This window comes from Mustela nivalis (genome assembly GCF_964662115.1).
Source record: "Mustela nivalis genome assembly, chromosome: 9".
Taxonomy (NCBI): domain Eukaryota; kingdom Metazoa; phylum Chordata; class Mammalia; order Carnivora; family Mustelidae; genus Mustela; species Mustela nivalis.
The window spans coordinates 108,475,523-108,495,580 of record NC_139028.1 but is presented as its reverse complement, the minus strand read 5'-3'; the positions used below and the strand labels follow the sequence as shown (position 1 = coordinate 108,495,580).

At 52.1% G+C, this 20,058-nt stretch overlaps 2 protein-coding genes across 2 annotated transcripts in view; both read right to left on the bottom strand.

Moving 5' to 3' along the window:
* FAM111A (FAM111 trypsin like peptidase A) overlaps positions 1–20,058 on the bottom strand; it is a 212,724-nt gene that overhangs the window by 154,599 nt on the left and 38,067 nt on the right. The window lies entirely within an intron of this gene.
* DTX4 (deltex E3 ubiquitin ligase 4) overlaps positions 1–20,058 on the bottom strand; it is a 36,137-nt gene that overhangs the window by 6,418 nt on the left and 9,661 nt on the right. The window contains exons 3-8 of the mRNA XM_082747628.1: positions 13,997–14,058; positions 13,500–13,661; positions 11,422–11,483; positions 10,479–10,631; positions 7,236–7,397; positions 1,510–1,599 (exon numbers count right to left, since the gene is read on the bottom strand). Coding sequence (XP_082603754.1) covers positions 1,510–1,599; positions 7,236–7,397; positions 10,479–10,631; positions 11,422–11,483; positions 13,500–13,661; positions 13,997–14,058 — 691 coding nt within the window. The remainder of the gene's footprint in view (positions 1–1,509; positions 1,600–7,235; positions 7,398–10,478; positions 10,632–11,421; positions 11,484–13,499; positions 13,662–13,996; positions 14,059–20,058) is intronic.

The following is a 20,058-nucleotide window of genomic DNA, read 5'->3' as shown; positions in this document are numbered from 1 at the left end:
TAAGACTTCAGAATGTTCCTCTTTTATGCCAGTCCCCACATCTGGTAAATGCAGAACTAGGACTCTGCTTGAGGCCAATCCAGCTCCCAAACCCATGATCTTATTACCTTGCTGTGCAAGAGTCCAAGGTTAGGGCCCCCGACCGGCAGACAAATGAAGTATAGAGGTGAGGAATAAGTGTGAGGAGAAGGCTTAGACCCACACTGTAGTAGGTCTGTATGCCAAGCTGACAGCACATCATAAAGAAGGAAGGGAAGGATTTTAGAACAATTTGGGTTTTTTTTTTTTTCCTAGTTTATTTCTTATCAACAAACAGCTTGATGCTAGAAATTGTGCTTTTGGTTACCTAACCTGGGAGGCTATAAGGTGACTCAGTCTTTTAAGCCTCCGACTCTTGATCTCAGCTCAGGTCTTGATCTCAGGGCTGTGAGTTCTAGCCCTGCACTGGGCTCTACGCTGAGCATGGAGCCTACTTTCAAAAGAGGATACTTAACCCGGTGACAGGTGAAAGATGGCAGTATTTACTAGGTTGGCAGTGGCAGGATTAGAAAAGGAATCAAGTGGGACGCCTGGGTGGCTCCGTGGGTTAAAACCTCTGCCTTCAGCCCAGGTCATGATCTCAGGGTCCTGGGATTGAGCCCTACATTGGGCTCTCAGCTCAGCAGGGAGCCTGCTTCTCCCTCTCTCCTACTCCCTCCCCTCCCCCTCCCCCTGCTCGTGCTCTCTCTCTCACAAATAAAATAAAATCTTAAAAAATAAAATCAAATCCACCTCTTGCCCAACACTGCCCCCCAGCACCCCACAAAAAGGGGCACAGCACACCCCTAGATCTTATCCTTTTTGAGATTAGGGAAGTTTTAGAAAATTCAATGACTTTCTGGCCTTTGCCACAGAAAAATGAACATAAAAACTTTATTCTAACTTTATAATTTATAGAACCACTGAAGCCTGACCACAAATCACTGGGAATCCAGAAACCCAGTGATTTTTCCCTCTGCCTTTTTGGAGCCGTCATAGAATACAAAAGTACATTGTAAAAAAAAGTAATCTCCCCCAAATTAAGATCCCTGCCCCAGAGCAGTGGCTCTGAAGCTTTAACGTGCTGTCCGATCACCTGGGATCTTGTTAAAATGAAGCAGTTTCCAAGGTTCTGCATTTCTACCAAGCTTCTAGGTGTGGCCCTGGTGCTGGTCCCAGGACCAGCAGCTAATAAGCAGCAAAGCCTGAGAGAAGGAATCCAAAAATAGATGAATTATTATCATATTATAATTATTATGCTGGTATTATCCAGGAGAGGAAAAAACCCTGCCGCCACACCCCTGCAAGAGAAAAAATTCTAATCATACCCACCCTTACCTATGGCTGACTCAAATATGACCTTAGTTACCATGTGCATTTAGAGTAAAAAGAGACCCCGCACTTTTTAGCCTGTGCATGTCAGGAAGCAAAACCTGGGGTCCTGACATAGAAGGAAATCCTCCCCCACCCCACCCAGACGCCCGCTCTTACTTTTCTCCCTTTCTCGCTGTCTGGAAGGTAGCAGTGTCGTGGGAAGCCACGGGCGCTGAAACTCTTCCCAGGATTTGGGTGTTCTGGTCCCTGAAAGCAGAAAGAAATACAGCCAAGGGCAGTTTTCAGACGAGATCGGGCCCCTTCGGGGGGTCGGGAGGGTATTATGGCCGTAGACAAGTTTTCAAAAAACTTTTTTTAAAAAAAATTTTATTTATTGGACAGAGAGAGAATAGAGAGAGAAGGCACACAAGCGGGGGTGGTGGGAGAGGGAGAAGCAGACTCCCCGCTGAGCAGGGAGCCCAATGAGGGGCTCGATCCCATGACCCTGGGATCATGACCTAAGCCAAAGGCAGACACTTAACGACTGAGCCACCCAGATGCCCAAGGTTTCAAAATACTTTGAATGAAGGGACACAGACTGTGACAAATGCAAATAATGATGACAATAATAAGGGTCGTAGTGTCTAGGCGGAAACAGATCACAAAGCTGTGACAGGAGTGGTGTGACGCATGCACAGTGAAGTCTTCAGACCCGGGTCTGGACCCAGAGCTGCCACCTCCCAGAGGTGCTGGCTGGAGCCCTCTCTTGGGGTGTTGGTTCCCTGTCTGCTAAATAGGGAGAATATGACTGTGAAGTGTGCTTGACCCCCGTGCATAGTAAGAGTCGGTAAATGTTCATCGTCATCACCCATCAGCTATGCTGGCTGTTTGCTTTTACAAAAGAAGAAATCCTGCAGCCTAGAGAGGTTACAGGGCTCCTCCAACGGCTTTGCCCAAACTTAAGTCCAGGTTTCCGAGGGCACATTGAACTATTTACTTCCAGACTACTCAGAATCACGAAAGTGCCTCCCAGCCAGGGGCTGTGCTATCCTCTTCTTTATCCACTGATGGACCCTTATCTTAGGTCTCTTCTCTGCCTTGGCTATTGTGAATAACGCTGCAGTGAACATGGGGGTTCACCCATACCCCACAGTCTCCTGGGGCTGGGTGGGAAAGGAACGGACACAGCATTCACCCAGAACCCAGGCTTCTTAATCAGGGTCCAGAATGCGTCCACAGGTCCCCTGAGCAACTCACGAAAAAAGCGGGATTTTGTGCCAGGACCACAGCACATACTTCCCCCAACCCATCTCCATCCACACACAAATGTCTGCTTATAATTTCTGAGCATCTCTGATCCCCTGAGGGTCTGTGGGGCCCCTTGAAAAATCCCTTTTAGACAAAGCCAATATAATAATGATAATTCCACGCAGCTCCTGGCACAAGGTATCCTACAAATGATAAATGAGTTCTGGCTGAAAAAAATGAGTGAACGATGGGGCATCTGGGTGGCTCAGTGGGTTAAAGCCTCTGCCTTCGGCTCAGGTCATGGTCTCAGGGTCCTGGGATCGAGCCCCACATCGGGCTCTCTGCTCAGCGGGGAGCCTGCTTCCTCCTCTCTCCTTGCCTGCCTCTCTGACTACTTGTGATCTCTGTCTGTCAAATAAATAAATAAAATCTTAAAAAAAAAAAAAAGTAAGTGAACGAGTGAATGAATGCGTGAAGACAAAACTGAAAGAAAATACAGACTTTTGGTTTTGTTGGTTTTGGGGGAGTTTTTTTTGGTAAATAATGGATGTGGTTGCAAATTGATGTTAAAATCCTGTGATTTAAAAAAGAATTGTAAGGAACCCCTGGGTGGCTCAGTCCATAAGCATCTGCCTTCCGCTCAGGGCTCAGGTTATGATCCCAGACCCTCATCCAACTCCCTGCTCAGTGGGAAGCTGCTTCTCCCTCTCCCACTTCCCCTGTGTTCCTGCTCTCGCTGTCTCTCTCTCTCTCTGTGTGTCAAGTAAATAAATAAAATCTTTTATAAAATTAAATAAATACAATTTTAATGGGGTGGAACAAAATCATCTACCGTTTCACAAACTGAATGACGTAAGTGCACTATCGGAGAAGTGGGCACCTGAGAGAGGCAACACCATCTTCTTTTATGTTAAAGATTTTTTTTTTTTTTTATTTTACAGAGAGAGAGGGAACACAAGCAGGGGGAGTGGGAGAGGGAGGAACAGGCTCCCCACTGAGCAGGGAGCCCGATGCGGGGCTCCATCCCAGGACCACAGGATCATGACCTGAGCAGAAGGCAGAGCCTTATGGACTGAGCCACCCAGGCGCCCCGCAACACTGTCTTCTTGGAGATGCAGGACCTGACAGCCCTGAGTTTCGTATTCATGTGACAACATTCCGCATTTATAACACGCTCACGGCCACGGCTCTTCGTCGGCCAGGCTGCCAAACGGAAGGGCCAATTCCCACCACGGCTCTGCCTGAGCCTCACCGGCCTGGGACGTGCCCAGGGTGCGGCCAACGCAGACGCCTGCCTGGCTCGGACCCAGCAAGGCTGCCTGCTCCCAGCCTGTCGCTAAGCGGAACAGTCACGACTCTGCCTCCCGCCCCCCCATCAGAGTCTCTCCCCCAGGGAATCGTTCTCTGAAGGCGGAGCTTCACGGTCTCCACTCTTCTTGGGAGCTCAAGCCTGTGGGGTCTCTGGGAGTCTCTGGGGATGGGGGCAGACGTGGCCCTGGGCGTCCTGCTGCAGACTCTCAGGGGTGGGTCTGCGGAGCAGCTGCCCTGACCCCAGAGAGATGCATTTCCCTTGACACAGGCTTGGAGCCCTTCTACCCTTTGGTGCCACCTCTCCGTTCTTCAATCCTGGAGGCTGGGAAAAGAGCCTCCTGGGAGATAGTTGCTCCCCACCACACCCCCCCCCCGACCCCCTTCAGCCCGTCGTTCTACTTCCCACCAGGGCCAGCCGGGCCCCAGCGCCTCCCGTGTTCGGGCCCCAGGACCGTAGCAACCACTAACTTCTCCTGCCGTGCTGGTGTTCCTGAACTGCATTCCCAACTACACAACCTCCCATCCCGCTAGTCGTGCCCAGCAGCCTCCCAGGGCTCCCCACAGCCTGGCAAGTATACAGGCTGGCGTCCTTCCTCGGCCTGGCCACGGTCCCCCTTCAGGGTGTCGTCTTCTCCATCCTTCACGCGCCCTCCCCCTATCCCACCTATGCAAGTCATAAAGCCCCAAATTAAGCTCTTCCTCGTGGGCCTGCAACACTTCTCCGCTACAACCCCGCTGTGTCCTCCCACTACCAAGGTTTTCCATTTCTTCATGGCTCTTAAGGCCCTACTACCATATGCCCCACACTGGACATTCTCCTCCCAGCCCTCCCAGACAGACAGACAGACAGACAGACATAAGCCCTCTTCCTACGACAAGCAGCATCTTCCGCTAACACCGGTGACCAGGCACTCAGCACCGGAGCCCTTTGCCCCAAACCACAACGTGCACAGAGGGTTCCCAGCTGTACAGCTGAGCTCAGAAAGGTCAAGTGTCATCCAAAGTCCCAGCCAATAAGGAGCCAGCCATTGGTCAGAACCCGGGTCTGCCAGACTTTGGAGACCCTGTGTGGCGTCCCACAGCATTTATCAGTGCACACCGTGTCTGGCTCTATGGTTTAGTGGTCTGTATCTATTTTCCCAGACTGGCTGGTAAGGTTTTTATTCAATTCTTTTACAGACTGTCATTACCCCACCCCACTCCCTGTTTTATATCTTCCACGTGACTTATCATCAGTTGGAAGAAACTTGGTTGTGCATCATTGTGGTCTTCCTCATCCCCCCTAGAGTGGGGACATCAGGGGAGCAAGTACCGTCCGTTTTGTTCACCATTGTTTCTCCAGCACCTAGAAAGCTCCTGGTCCATCATCCATCTTTCAGTATTTGTTAAATAAGAGACAGGGGCGCCTGGGTGGCTCCGTCGGTTAAGCGTCTGCCTTCGGCTCACGTCCTGATCTCGGGGTCTCAGGAACAAGCCCCGCACTGGGACTCCCTGCTCAGTGGGAAGTCTGCTTCTCCCTCTCCCTCTGCCCTTCTCCCCGCTCATGCTCTCTCTCTTTCTCTCACTCAAATAAATAAAATCTTTAAAAAAAAAAAAAGAGAGAGAGAGACAAAATGGAAGAAGGCAAGACGGAGGGAGGAAGGAAGAGCGAACTAATAAATATTTGCCCAACAGATGAATCCAGTAAGTACCCTAGATCGTTTAGGAAAATCTTCAGTGTGTGAAGGGAGGAACGCATTTGTATTTACTGGCAATATTGTATTTATTGTTCAATTTGCTCCTTAGGACTATCTTTCAAAGAATCAAAAGAGGAAAGAAGTGTCCCCAAAAATCAAAGGCAGGGAACATCTATCAAGTATTAAATGCAAATACGATTTGACAAAAAAAATTCTGCTTCTGCAAAATTATTCTACAGATATACTCACAGGCATGCAAGGTTATTCCCTACGGCCTTATTTGTTGTAGTGAAAGATCGGAAACAACCCACATGCCCATCAAATGGAGACTGTTGGATAGAAATTATGGTATATTTACATGATGGATTATCACCCAGAGCGACGAAGGAACGAGGAAGATATACTGACAAGGGAAGATCTACAAACTATATTTTAATTGAAAAATGCAGAGTGCAGAACAGGGTGTCTCATATGTCATCTTTTGTGTACGGATGGATAGGCGGGAAACGATGTTTGCTGTGCAGGCAGAGAGAAAGCCGGGAGGCACATAAGAAAGTAAGCACAACGGTGGAAGGCCCCATGGGGGCAGGGGGTGAGACCGTGTCGATGGGAGAAAGGAAACTTTCCATAGTATAAAAACTACCTTAGCCTTCTTGGGCTGCCCTAACCAAATACCACAGACAGGGTGGCTTAAGCAACAGAAATGTATTTCTCACAGTTTTGGAGGCTGGGAAGTCCAAGGACCAACAGACCCAATGTCTACTGAGTGCCCCCTTCCTGGTTCACAGGCGTCTGTCTTCTCCCTGTGACCTCCATGTGGCAAGGAGTCAGGGAGGGGCCCATGGGGGCTTTTTTCACAAGGACACCAATGCAGGTCCTGGGGGCACCATGACATAACCTGTTCGGTTTCACGGGTTCCCAGCTGGAGAGGAACTTGTAGGTGGGCTCTCTCCTAGCTCTGGTCTACATGGTCTGTAGGCCAGACCTTGGATTGAGACTTTCAAGCTGATGCTGGAGTGAGTCTTCACTCACTGGACTAGAAGGCCTTTTGCACGCAAGGACAGTGGGGGTGGAGTGCTATAGACTGAAAGACTGTGTCCCTCCGAAATTAATGGGTTGAAATCTAACCTCGAAGGTGATGGTGTTTTTTGGAGGAAGGACCTTGGGGGGGGGGGGCTAAGATGAATCCTCCCGAATGGCATCAGCGCCCTTCTGAAAGACACCCCAGAGAGCCCCCCGACCCTCGTGCCATGAGAACACAGCAAAAAGACATCTGTGAACTAGGAAGCAGGCCCTTACCAGACAATGAATCATTATTTTTTTTAAAGATTATATTTATTTGAGAGAACAGGAGAGCGGAGAGGCTCAGAGGGAGAAGCAGACTCCCTTGCTGAGCTGGGACCCTGATGCGGGACTCAATCTCGGGACTCTGGGATCATGAGCTAAGCCCAAGGCAGTCCCCTAACCACGTGAGCCACCCAGGCGCCCCCAGACAGTGGATCTGCAGGCACCTTGACCTTGGACTTGTCAGCCTCCAGAACTGTGAGAAATGAACTGTGGTGTTTTGGTACAGTGGCCTGAACAGATTAAGACACACATATCACCTGCCAACATGCAAACCTAAAAGAAAACAAAACCAAACCCGCCAGCGGCTGGGAGTGAGCGCACCTGAATGCCGGGAGGAATGCTGTAGATGATCCGGATGGTCTTGCAGTCGGGGTGGCCGGGCAGGGAGTGAGGGATGAGGTGGTACTCCATCTTCCCCGGGGGCTGAGTGCCTGTCTTCACGCCATAGATGGTCTTACAGGTTGGGCACTGCAGACTCCCATCCTGAGGGGACAAGGCAGGAACAGCCAGACTGGGAATCAGTTTGGGTAACAACCTCCCCACCTAACACTGGAAGGACACAAAGATAAAGGGCCAGGGGAACAAGATGCCGCCGAATCAGTAAATTCCACAATTCCACAACTCAGCTCCGGGCTCAGGGACGTGTAAGAAGAGACCCCACCCTTGCAAGGGAGACCAGCTCCCGAGGGCGGGTTCAGTCATTATTTAACCGCTAAGTACCAAGCAAGTGGGACAGACAATGAAGCACTAGGGGGCAGCCACTGCCAAACAGCCTAGCGTCACCACCCCCTGAAGAGCTTGCTAGAAATAAAGATGTCTGGACCCCACCCCAGGACACAGAGTTGGTTTGGTCAGGGGTCGGGGATTGGCTACAGAGCACATTGGTTAAGAGTAAAAAAAATAAATGAAGAAGAAGAAGAAGGGGGGAAGGGCGGGAGGAGGAGGGGGAGGAGAAGGAGGAGGAGGTGGTCAGCCATCCACGTGCTGTGTGACCTTGGGCAAGTTAATTAACCTCTCTGGGTCTTAATTTTTGTTTTTGTTTTTTTTGTTTGTTTTTTTTGCTTTTTTGTTTTGTTTTGTGTACAAAACAAGAAGATAATAGTATCTATCTCACCGGGTTGTTGGAAGGATTAAATTAGATAACCCACAGGAAGGGTTATACACCCTGAAGAGGTGTATCTAAATGTTATTTGTGCTTTTATGATCTCTGTGCCGAGTCTAATGCTCCTCCAGGTTTGCAAACCACTGCTCTGAGAAGAGAAAGTGGGCGCCATGTGCTGGAGTAGATGAAGCTAACTTTGAAGGAAATGGTCCCTGAAGAAAAGCTGTGAATTGGCTTTAAGGGAGGGAGGATAAGGTCTGCCCACACAGTGAAGGAGGGAAGGAGTCGTTAATTATAGCATTTTATACCTTACAGCAGAGTTTATATCTTGTTTCATTTAGCCCTCACCTGAAAAGGAATATTAGCCTTATTATTATTATTAGCCTTAAAAAAAAAAAAATGAGTCCCTTTAACAGAGAGGAAAACTGAGACACAGCACAGTTGAAGGTGAGGGCCCCAGCCGGTGTGTGTAAACCCCCCAGCCCTCCATAGCACCTCAGTGGCTGTGGTGGGGGGGCAGGACCAGACTCTGGAGGCAGAGATATAAGAGGCCCTGGCTTCACAGGGGGGCCCAGCGAGGCTTGGCCTACGTGGTTGGGAGGAGCCTTGTTCCCAGGCTTTCCAGAAGAGAGTGGGTGAGAAGGAAGACGTGAGCAGGGAGCAATGTGTGCAGAAAGGGCTGTTGCGCAGCTGGGAGAGGAGCTCTCCAGGACATCTGCAGCCTCTTAGGAGGACTGAGATCCTCTGTGAAGCTATCTGGGGACTTTTCAAAGCAAGCTCCAAGAATTTAAAAGAAAAACTTATATTGAGGATGATGGAGAAGTTTCCTTCATGCGATGGATAGATGGGAACCCAAGGCTTGGGGTCAAGAGCCCAGGGTCCCGCTCTCTGCTCTGGCAGAATCGCTTCATTTCTCTCTGGGTCCTTTTGTTCCATCTTCTGTGCAAAGAAAATTTTAAATGCATGCTTCAAAGTATTAGTGCTAAAAGAATGAAGGATAGTGTCTTGAGGCATATTTCTGAAGCACTATGGAAATAAATACAAAAAGGTGCTAGGTTATTCTTGAAAACGGACACCAAAAAGGGAATCAATGAGCTAGAAAACCCCTTTAAATCCAGAATAACCCCTTAAAATGCCAAGTCCCAATGAAACTTCCTAACCTAGGGTCAGGAAGTTGAGCACCAGACTGGACAGGCATCACGCATCAATGACTGAGCGTGAGCCCTCTGAGTCAGACAAAGATCCCAAGGTCTGCACTACGGGAACTTAAATCCCAGGCTATATAAAGATGAAGCGGAAAATTACAGCTATCATATCAAGGAGCTATCAATTTGAATAATAATGGTGGTAATACCCTGTAAACTAGGTATTGTTTTATCTCCATTTCCAGGTGGAAAATGAAATCTCAGAGAGATTGAAAATCTTGCCCAAGGTCATCCAGTTGCTAAACCAGGTCATGCTTGAGTCTGCTATCTCTTCTGCCTTTACTTTTTCCCATAGCTAAAGAAGTTCAGAGCAGCCTCCCAAAGCCAGAGTTTTTTCGGGGGATGAATAAGAAGTTGGAGATATCAGGGAAATCTCAGACTCTGATGCCATCCGAGCTGGTCTGGAGAAGCAAGTAGGACTTGAATTCATGGAGATGGAGGGATGGTTACTGTGGCACAGCAAAGAACAGGAGAAAAGTCAGTGGCTTCGTGAAAGCTCAGACAGTGTCAGAGAGAGTTATCATCTAAGGAGACCCCCAGATTCCTGGGGACCAGCTTCCAAAAGGAATAGCACTCCATCATCAACAATGGACAGGACGCGCATCACAAACGGCCTTCCCATGGGGTGCTTGGGTGGCTCAGATGGTCGGACATCTGCCTTCAGCTCAGGTCATGATCCCAGAGTCCCGGGATCAAGCTCCACGTCAGGCTTCCGACTCAGCAGGGAGCCTGCTTCTCCCTCTGCCCCCCTCCTAGTGCTCGCTCTCTCTCTCTCTCTCTCTCAGAAATAAAATCTTAAAAATAAACAAACAAATGCCCTTCCCCTTCTCCAACTAGCAGGAATACTTCGGCAACAGTCCCTAATGCCTCTGAAGGGGCAATTGAGGGTGTTTTGAAATTGTCCATACAAAATGAATTGTAACTGAAAATCACTAGCCCTGGAGAAGGACGGGCAATTTCAGGAAATCTGGTGCTCCAGTGTACAATGGACACCTCCCCTCCTCCACCCGCCCCCCCACCCCGGTCGTCTCCGTCTCCCCAACCCCAAGAACCTTCAGGGACTGGAAGTCTACAGCTCTCAGACCGTCACACCCAGTGTAGAGACTGGGAGCAGTTGCCTAAGACAGGTTATCATTTTGTGGAGGCCTGAAGCTGCTGAGAACAGCCGAGACGCACCCCCCTCCGCCGATCACCTGGGCGCAACCCCAAAGGGGCCCAGCAGGGGAGGTGGCAGGTCCCCCACGGGCCAGGGCTAACCTTGTTGCCGTTGTTGTACATGGCGACCAGGCAGTAGATGTGGTAGATGTGGCCGCATCTGGACAGCTTGCCCACCAGCTCAGGCTTGACCGTTGGCTGCAGGCCCTTGTAGCCTGAGGGGGCCGTGAGGCGCTCCATGCAGATGGTGCAGTCCTGAGGGTGGGAAGGCAGGGCAGAGAGACCATCAGCATTCACTGGCCGGGAAGCCAGAGCACCTCACCGTGAGCAGCTGTCCCCGCTGCTCTTCTAGAAAACCCACAAACCAAGGTATAGACGAACGTGATTTGGGAATCTAAATACAGCCTTATCTTCCAATAATTGCTGGCGTCGGTCCAGGGCTCACCCCCAAAACTATGGGAGGAAATAGACTCTTGCCCATAGACCCCTTTAAAAGGCTGAACGTTTGCAAAGGAATTGCACCCCAAGTGTACCAGAGGGGTATTTAAAGAAGTCCACAAGAGGATTTCTCAACTTCGGCGTTATTGGCATTTGGGGTTGGAGCAGTCTTCCTTGAACGGGCTGTCCTGGGCACCGCTGGGTGTTCAGTATCCTTGGCCTGTGCCCACAAGCACTGCCCCTCCCCCCAGACACACAAAATCCCGTCTGGCTGAGAACCGCCGATCTACATCAAACCCACTGAAAAGTCGGCTCCCGTAGCTTATCATACCGTTCGTCTTGTATTCAGACTATTAATGGAAAGGTAGCTTAGACTCCATCAATCAGCTCTTTGCTGAGCAGGGCGGGGGGCTGGGGGGGAGGGTCAGGGGGCGACTGCAGCCCCGGACCACCAGCCTCGGAGCCCTGGGTCAGCTCTAAGCGGCTCTGTGCCCCTCAGGACACAGCCGGTCCCACAGCCGGTCAGCCGCTCCCACGCAATCCTGAGGAAAACTCCGGCAGGGGAAATGCTGGCGGGGGAGCCCGGCCCTGCTCCCCCTGCACTCACCTCATCCGGGGGGTGCCGGACTTTCTGCAAGTACTTCTTCAACACTTCTTCCGGGGTTTTACCTGTGGGGGGACAGGACGGTCGGTGGGCCACCGAGACAGAGATAAGGGATCCGACAGCCCTGTCAAGAGGGGTTTGCCAGACAGGGGCTGTCAGCCGGGATCCAAGCAGGAAAGGGCAGGAACTCATTCTGCAGTAATCAGGTGTAAGAAAGGGAGTCAGCAGATGGAGGACAGAGACCGAGAGACCGGGGGTGTCTGAGGCGGTGGGAGGTGTCCCTGCCTGTCCTTACCTCCTGCAGTTTTCCCCTGACATCCCCCAGGGCCTATTTTCAACAAACCCGGGTTTTGCCTGAGATTGGTTATTTGAGTGGGTTTCTCTTCCATATAATCAGAGCCTGGGCAGGCCCCCAGCGATGCGGTGAGAAGACAGCCGAAGGCACTGTGTAAACTGTTACATGTTAAAAAAAAGAAAGAAAGAAAAAAAAAAAAAACCCATGCGGTAGGCTTATCACTTTCTCCTTTTACAATGTGCTAAGTACCGTCTCGATCTATAATGTGGTGTCAGAGTCACGTTATTTTCAGGGGAAAGCAGGAAGTGATGCCCGCAGCTTCGGGATGCTGTTCCCTGGCCGCTGGCGGTGCTGCGGCGGCCAGCAGAGAGCCCGGCAGCGGGCAAGCATCCTGCCAGCTTCCCGTGATTCTGGAGGTTTCTCTGGGGACGGGACTAGGAGGCAGGACGACACGCCTTCAAAAGGGTCCGTGCCTCCCTGGGCACCTCCCTGTCCGAGCCGCTCTGAGCTTCTGTTTTCTCCCCTCTGAAACAGGAAAAAGCAACACCACCAGCTCAGAGGGTTGCTTTGACAATCCGGTGAGCGAATAGACCCAGAGTCCTTTAGCACCTTTCCAGAGAAGGGTCCAACGTGCGCTATTAATAATCACAGGAGGAGGGTCGCCTGCGTGGCTCAGTTGTTAAGCATCGGCGTTCGGCTCGGGTCATGATCCCCGGGTCCTGGGATCGAGCCTTGCATTGGGCTCCCTGCTCGGCGGGGAGTCTGCTTCTCCCCCTCCCACCCCCCTGCTTGTGTTCCCTCTCTAGTTGTGTCTCTCTCTGACCAATAAATTTTAAAAAACAAACTTTAAAAAAAAAAAATAATCACAGGAGGACCACGGCAGTGTGAAATCCTGTCATTTCCTATCAGATGATGAACAAGGCAATCGAGTCCATTTAAGTAGAGAACTTTTGATGGAGCAGGGAAGTAGGACAAGGGTTTGAGGAAGCAGATCGTGCAACTGTCAAAAGCCGGGGTACAGGCCCTTCCTTCCCACTGTCCTGCTTCTATAGAATTAAGTTTCTATTAACTGAGAGCCCATTATTTGCTGGGCCCTGGGCCGAGTCACAATATAAGTGAGATCCCACTGAAACTTCGAAACAAGGTTGCCAGCTGGGGGCTAGGGGTGATGGTCAAAACATGTCACAGCCAGTACCGCAGCCGGAAAGACCAGCCGCAGAGCTAGAACGGGGTTCTTTGGTGTGAGTGTAGGTACAGGTCCCGCTAGTGGCGGGATTGCACACCGGCAGGAGGGAGGCCCTGAAGTACGGTTTGCACACATCTAGGGGCTCTAGAGGGACACAGAACGGTGGTTCGTCCCTGGCTGGCATGGAGGCAGTCTAGCCCACACCTGCCCCATACTGGTTCCAAGCACTGTCACCCCATCGTAAAGGTTATGAAAACAGGCTCTCTGCGGCCACACGACTTGCGGTGGCAAAGTCGGGGTGTGAACCCAGTCTGTTTGGGTGCCAGGGCCAGGGCGATTTTCCTGTGTCACACCTCGTGGTTTTATGTTTCTCTCTTTGTGCTGCGTTTTTATCCTTCTTAAAGCGTCTCCATCTGATTCGTACACAGTCCACTTTGGGTACAGTCGTTGGGACGGGTACCAGTTGGGCCCACTTAGCAGTTGCAGAAATGAAGGCACAGAAGGTGAAGCCATGGGTGTGACCTTCAGTGATGGCGGCCGAGCCAAGGCTGGGGCCCGAACTTTTGACTCCCATACCCCATAAGATAAGGAGGCCCATACCCTTCTTGGCTTGTTTTTTGGTCGTCTTGCGGCTCGTGTTGGAAACCCCTGGGATGGATTTGATTTCACTCTTGCTCACCGGGGGTGGGTGGAGGACCAGCTTTGGGGGCCTGGTGAGACACACAGGCAGCCCCGCAGCGCTCATGAGAATTCCAGTGATTCCTGGAAGGGCAGGGCATGAGGAAGGACGGCAGAGTTAGCGCCCAGCATCCCATAAACCACCCTCCCCACAAACCTACACTCTGCTTCCCAGCAAAGTTCTCAGAACTCATTTATTCTCCACCTCCCCTTCCTCGAAGTTTTCCCCAGAAATAGATGTATGCACTCACCTTCAACAGCATGCTTTGCTTTTAACAATCGGTTCTCCTCACACTCTTCCTGCCCTGCCAGCCTCACTCCTAAAACCCTATTCACTTTAATTCTTTCTCTTTTATAAATGCCCTCTACCGACATTCCTGCTTCCTCTTTCTGCCCTGAGCAAGGGCAGTCTCTCTTACCTGCCAAGGCAGGGTTCACAGGACTGGTCCCATTTAGGTTTTTCACCGGGACGGTAGGGACCCTGTGGAAGACAAGAGTGGGTACGTTATGGTCTTGACAAGCGGGACAAAATGGGTCGGTGTTCGAACCCCCAAAATTCGCCCACTGAGGGGGGTTCCCCTTTTATACTGAAACTACGTATCCCTATTCAAGGCAGAGTCCGTTCTTAGCACCACAAACAGAAGGGTTACCTTTATTTATTTATTTTATAAAGATTCTATTGATTTATTTGTGGGGGAGAGGGGCAGAGGGAGAGGGAGACAGAGAATCTCAAGCAGACTCCCTGCGAAGTGTGGAGTCCGACATGGGACTCGATCCCAGGACCCTGAGATCATGACCTGAGCCGAAATCAAGAATCAGATGCTCATCCGACTGAGCCAGGCATCACCAGAAGTGTTACCTCTAAAATCTGAGACCAACTCAGGGCGCCTGGGTGGCTCAGTGGGTTAAAGCCTCTGCCTTTGGCTCTGGTCATGATCCCAGGGTCCTAGGATCAAGCCCCACATTGGGCTCTCTGCTCAGCAGGGAGCCTGCTTCCTCCTCTCTCTCTGCCTGCCTCTCTGCCTACCTGTGATCTCTATCTGTCAAATAAATAAATGAAATCTTTAAAAAAATTAAAAAAAAATAAAATCTAAGACCGTCTCATTTAATACTGTGGCTCACTCCTCCCTTCCCACCTCAATCCCTCTTACCTTGCTCTATTTTTTTTTTCGTGGAACTTCTACAATTCTTTTAAAAATAAGTTGTTGCCTTACTACCTCCCCATCCAGAATCAAAGCTCTGTGAGGGCAAATATCTTTGTTTCATTCAGAGCCTGACACTAGCAGGCATTCAGCGAGTATTGGTTGACCGAATGATAAATAAAGCAGCAAGTTCAAACCTGGGCGCACATTAGAGTCACCTAAGAAGCTGTTAAAAAGACAGAGCCCTGGGCCTGCATCAGAACTCCCACCGGTGGGGCCCAGGAACCTGCATTCCCACTAGCTTTGGCTAAGAGGATGCAGCCCAACACTGGGAAACCACTGCTCCAACAGCTGTCACCCCTCCTTTTCCCTGAGAAATCTAAATATCAAGCAAAGCCTCCTCCTCTTTCTGTCCTTCTCCCCAGAAACCAGAGCCAGGCTGAGAGGAGTCCGCACAGCTGCCTGGGAAAGGCGAGGCCTCCCACGATGCTGAAGAGAGAAATATGGGACACGGGGGGCCGGGTATTGCACCATCCCACCCCCTCTCCTCCCCTGCCCCCCCACCGCCACCCAGGCTTCTACAGCTGGGCTCGGAGAGGAAAGTGGGCTGGGAGACGCCTGGCCTGGGTCACAGAGGACTCCAGGAGCCAGCGGTTCTGCTGTGGGGGCAGGGTTGTGCTGGGAAAACAGGAGGGGGGAGCCATGCTCCCTTGTGTCTTTATATTGTTTATTATTTGTTTGTTTGCCCATTCATAGTGAGCCCTACTTCATGTGGGACGTTCGGCTGGAGCCTCGGGATGCAGCCGTGAGCAAGGCAGCCCGTGGCCCTTCACCCTTGGGTGGTCATGGCGGGCAGGCACACAGCACACCTGGTACCTGTCACAGTCATAACGGCTCACTGTGTATAAATCCATCCAAGACTTCCGACAACCTACGCAAGAGGTGCTATGATCATCGGCCTCATTTTATTAGGCAAGGAGGCTGAGGCACAGAGAGGTTAAGCGAGCTTGGTGGATGCCACACAGCTGTGTATCACATCCAGGAAGTCTGGCTCCAGAGCCCCCTGTTGGAGCCACTCGCCCTGCTGTGTCTTGGGTCTGTGCGAACCCCACAGTGCAGACAGAGAACATGGGAGCGCAGAGAGCGTAGGGAATAAACCCACGACGAAGACAGAGGAGTGGGCACGGGGCTGAGCAGAGGGTCTGTCTGTCCCCCACATGCCTGCAGAGATGGGTGCTTCCCTGGCTGAGTCTTCCAGGGGCCCCTTCCTGGGCCCGTGACATGTGTGCTGGGGCTGTGAGAACGAAGTGAAAGAACAGATGTGGGAGTGTTTGTGTCTCAACAGGCTACTCTTCCCCCAGGATAAAACAAACCCACGTGGGGGGAGGGGAAGGCTGAATTCAACACAAAGGAAAGTCAGCCAGGAAAAGAGGCCCAGCCTTGCTTTTGGACTCCGTGACCTGCCCCACAGGGCCAGGCATGGTAGGGTGGACAGGAGTCAGGAAAACCAGGTTCGAGGCCAACCCTGCCAGTAACTCCTCATGAACCCCCTCAGTTTTTTCTGAGCCTTGATCACCTTACCCGTGACCCTGTGAGGGTCTGGAGTTAGCAGATGCTGGGGGGGGGGTGGTTGCAGTGGCAGGCGAGACTTGAGGATTCCCTGCCTCAGTGCTTAAGAGCAAGGCAGCGGCCTAAGCCCTGGGTCCCCCACCTGGGCAGACTGGCATTCCCTGGGCAGGCCTGGAGACCTGGAGGGAAAGGCCCGAGGCCTGTGCCCATTCCCCAGCTCCCCACCAGGGGGCAGCGCTCCCAGTCCAGCCCCGCACCTGCCTTCCCCCACCTACCAGCTCCAAGGCCCCCCTCTCCAGCTGATAAGTAGCTGTGATCTGGGTGACAAAAGCCACCTTTGTTCCCACAAACTGGACTGGCAGGTTTCCACACCCACTCTGGTTAACCAGGAAGGAGTCCAATCCCCAAAGTACACACCCTGGGCAGCCCAAGGACCCAGGGAGGGGGCCAGGCCTGACGAGAGGGAGGGTCCACCTGAGGACCCCGGACTCCAGGCAGTACGGTGTCCCTGCCATTCCGGGAAAGGGACAATGTGTCCGCTGGCTCTGGATGGTGGAAGCCAACGGGAGGAGGCGGGTATCTGCTTACGGAATGCAGAAGGGAACCGTGGAGGGGCCCTGAGCAGAGGTTAGGAAACCTGCGTTCTCGTCCAGCTCGGCACAGTGGCTTTGGGCCTTTGGGAGAGTCACACAACCTCCTTGCACTTCTCCAACCACATCCGAGTCACCACACCCAAAAACGGGGCACCCTACTTCTCCGTCCACGGGGTCCCTGTGAGGATCCAGGTCAAATACTCTGTAAACAGGCAAGCCCTGTACAAATTGGGTGGTTATTTACATCTTGGTTTCGCAACCGTAAGAAGAAGCTGGGCTCCATAAAGCCTTTTCCTGCCGAAATCCTCCAGTCTTCTGAGATTCTGGAGGACATGGAGGGTACAGTGTCAAGTTGAGAGGTGGGCAATGCTTCGGATCCTTGAGTTGACCACAGCTGATAAGACCCTCCCCCACGGTGGTGACTGGTTAAAATGGAAACCATGGAGGTGGACCATGTCCTCCCCACCAGTCACACCCTGCTGGGGCCCCAGCTGTCTATGCCTGAGCCCTCCTTCCAGAAATCAGCGACCCAGCAACAGGCGTGCATCTCACACCCTTCAGGCAACTCCGCTCATCCAGTGCTGTCTGGCCTAACCATACAAAGACACCCTCCCCCATTTTGCTGGGCTGTTCTCAGTTTCCATTTCTGTCTCTCAAGCACAAAACTAAGAAAAGGGAAGAGCTGGCAAGGTGGCCGAAGGAGGGGGTTGATGGCAGGAGAAAAGCTCTGCAGATACCATGGTGAGAAGTGCTGTTTTGGGGGCGGCGGGGGGGGGGTTGTGAGTTGTGAGCCAACCCAGGAATCCTCAGGCTGGACAATGGTCTTGTCTCTCCAGCAACCAAAGTCTCGCCGGAGATAGAGAAGCCTCAATTCTGGAGGAGAGGGCCAGAGGGGCGACTCCTGCCCCCCCACGCCGCAGGCCCCCCCTCTTCTCTTTAGAAACCCCCTGCTTGTGTCTCTGAATAATTCACAGGGTCTTTTGTTCCCCGCAAACCCTTCTCTTCAGCCCACCTCTCCCGCCCTCCCTGGTCTTCCTCTTTTCCGTGGGAAAGTTGCTTGAAGAGCTCACGGACAGGGAGAGGAGGGGAAGGGGCCATTCCACGACAGAAGGTCGACGGCAGAGCCGCACAAAGAGAGTAAGCACGCTAATTAAATGGCCGAGAAAGACTGGAGGACAAGATGGTGGTGGGGGGGGGGTGAGGTGGTGGTAAGAGATAGAAAAAGGAAAGGGCTGGAAGATAGAGGGGCAGGGCGGGGCCTCCCCTCTCGGAACACAGAGCAGAGAGAAAAGCTTGTTTCTATAGCCCTTTTGAAAAGGCTCTGCCCGGACCTCCGCCCCATTCTCTCGCTCCAATTCCACTGGCAGGCAGGGCGAATAAAGCAGAGAGATAAAGAGCCGCCAGTTCCCTGGGTGAGATTTAAAGGGATCTGGGGGTCCTTTGGCTCGGTTAGGGCGTGGGGTTACTTGGTATTTGCCACGGGCTCCAGAAATGAGGTGGGACATTTGGCTCCGCTCAGCTCTGACTTCAACAATGACCTTCGATAGATACGTGTGAACAAGAGCAGCGAACCCGGACCAGACGCTTCCTATGGGCCATGCACTGTGCGCCACCTAGACACTGAGTATTTCATTGAAGTCTTGTGACAGCTCTGAGAAGGGAGGTACTAGTACTCTCCCATTTCGCAGATGAATAAACTGAAGACCGAGGGAGGATAACCTGCACCAAGTTACAGACCAGAGAACTTGGGCTCCTACCTCGGGCGGTCAGGCTCGGGAGGCTGTGTTTCTCGTCCACTTCAAGACCCTCCCTCTGCCACTCAAATAGTTACCCCGGAGTTCTGTCAGGAGCCCTCAGGATGCTGCTGGCTGACCTGGGGAAGTGAGCCGTGGTGTGATTTTGGGGCCCATTCCCTTCTCCCAAATACTGTCAGCTCAGAAGTAGTCGTAGGAAAATCCTGTGCGCCTGACCAGCACCTGACCGTTCCCGAAAGGCCCTCACATACAACAAGGAGCTGAGCTTTAGCCAAAAGGACAGAGGACGAGGGGACTAAAACCCGGGGCTCCAACCCCCACTCTAAGACACCTGAGCCACGTGACCGTCGTTGGAAAGTTAATTCTGAGCTGGGGGCCCAGGCCTGACTTGGGGCACGGGGCCAGGGGACGAGATAACACCGGCAAGCACCCCTGATAAACTCTCACGGGATGATCTCCCTTCGTGGAGGCTTCCACAGCGTCTCCATGAGGTGGGCAAGGGGAGCCCGACCATCCCCATCCCATGCACAGGAAACTGGAGTTTGCAGAGACGGTGGCTTCGTTCAGGGGCCGGAGTGAGGGCTGGGCCTCTCCTTCTACAGCTCCTCTCCTCCTCTTTCCTCCCGCTGCTGAACCTCTGTGTGCAGGCAGCCTCTTCTACGCAGTCTGAGGTTTTACACTCTGGTGTTCAACCTCACTGTAAACCCCCATGCCCATCTGGGGCTCAGGGGACACATGCAGGGCGAGGCCCTTCTGGAAAAAGGGAGAGCAGGCCGGTGGGAGAGGCCCATCTCACCAGAAACCAGGAGCCGGCAGGCAAAGGCCGTGAGCACCACATAGACCTGGGTGTCTCCCATTTGAAAATCAGGAAGCCCAAGAGGATTACAGAACCCACACCAACACCAGCCTGTCCCAGGAAGTACTAAGGCAATGCACAGAAAGTGCCTGGTACACACAAAAGTACTCGCCAAACATGTACTATTATTTCCAATCTGGAGTGAGCCCTCCAGTTTCCGAGGAAAGGGGCTAACCACATTTGGCGCCTACTATAGGCTGGGCACTGTGGGGTGTGCTTGACAGAGAAGCAGCAGGCAGAGTCAGAACAGGAGGGCTGGGGCACCTGGGTGGCTCAGTGGGTTAAAGCCTCTGCCTTTGGCTCAGGGCATGATCCCAGGGTTCTGGGATCGAGCCCCCCATTGGGCTCTCTGCTCAGCAGGGCGCCTGCTTCCTTCTCTCTCTCTCTGCTTGCCTCTCTGCCTACTTGTGATCTGTCTTTCAAATAAATAAATAAGATCTTTGGGGAAAAAAAAAGAAAAGAAAAGAACAGGAGGGCTCTGTCAAACTTCCCAAAGCTTGAATCCTGGTCTCAGCTAATGAATGCTCTGTGCCTTTGAGCAAGGGAACCTCTGGTTTCTTCATGGGT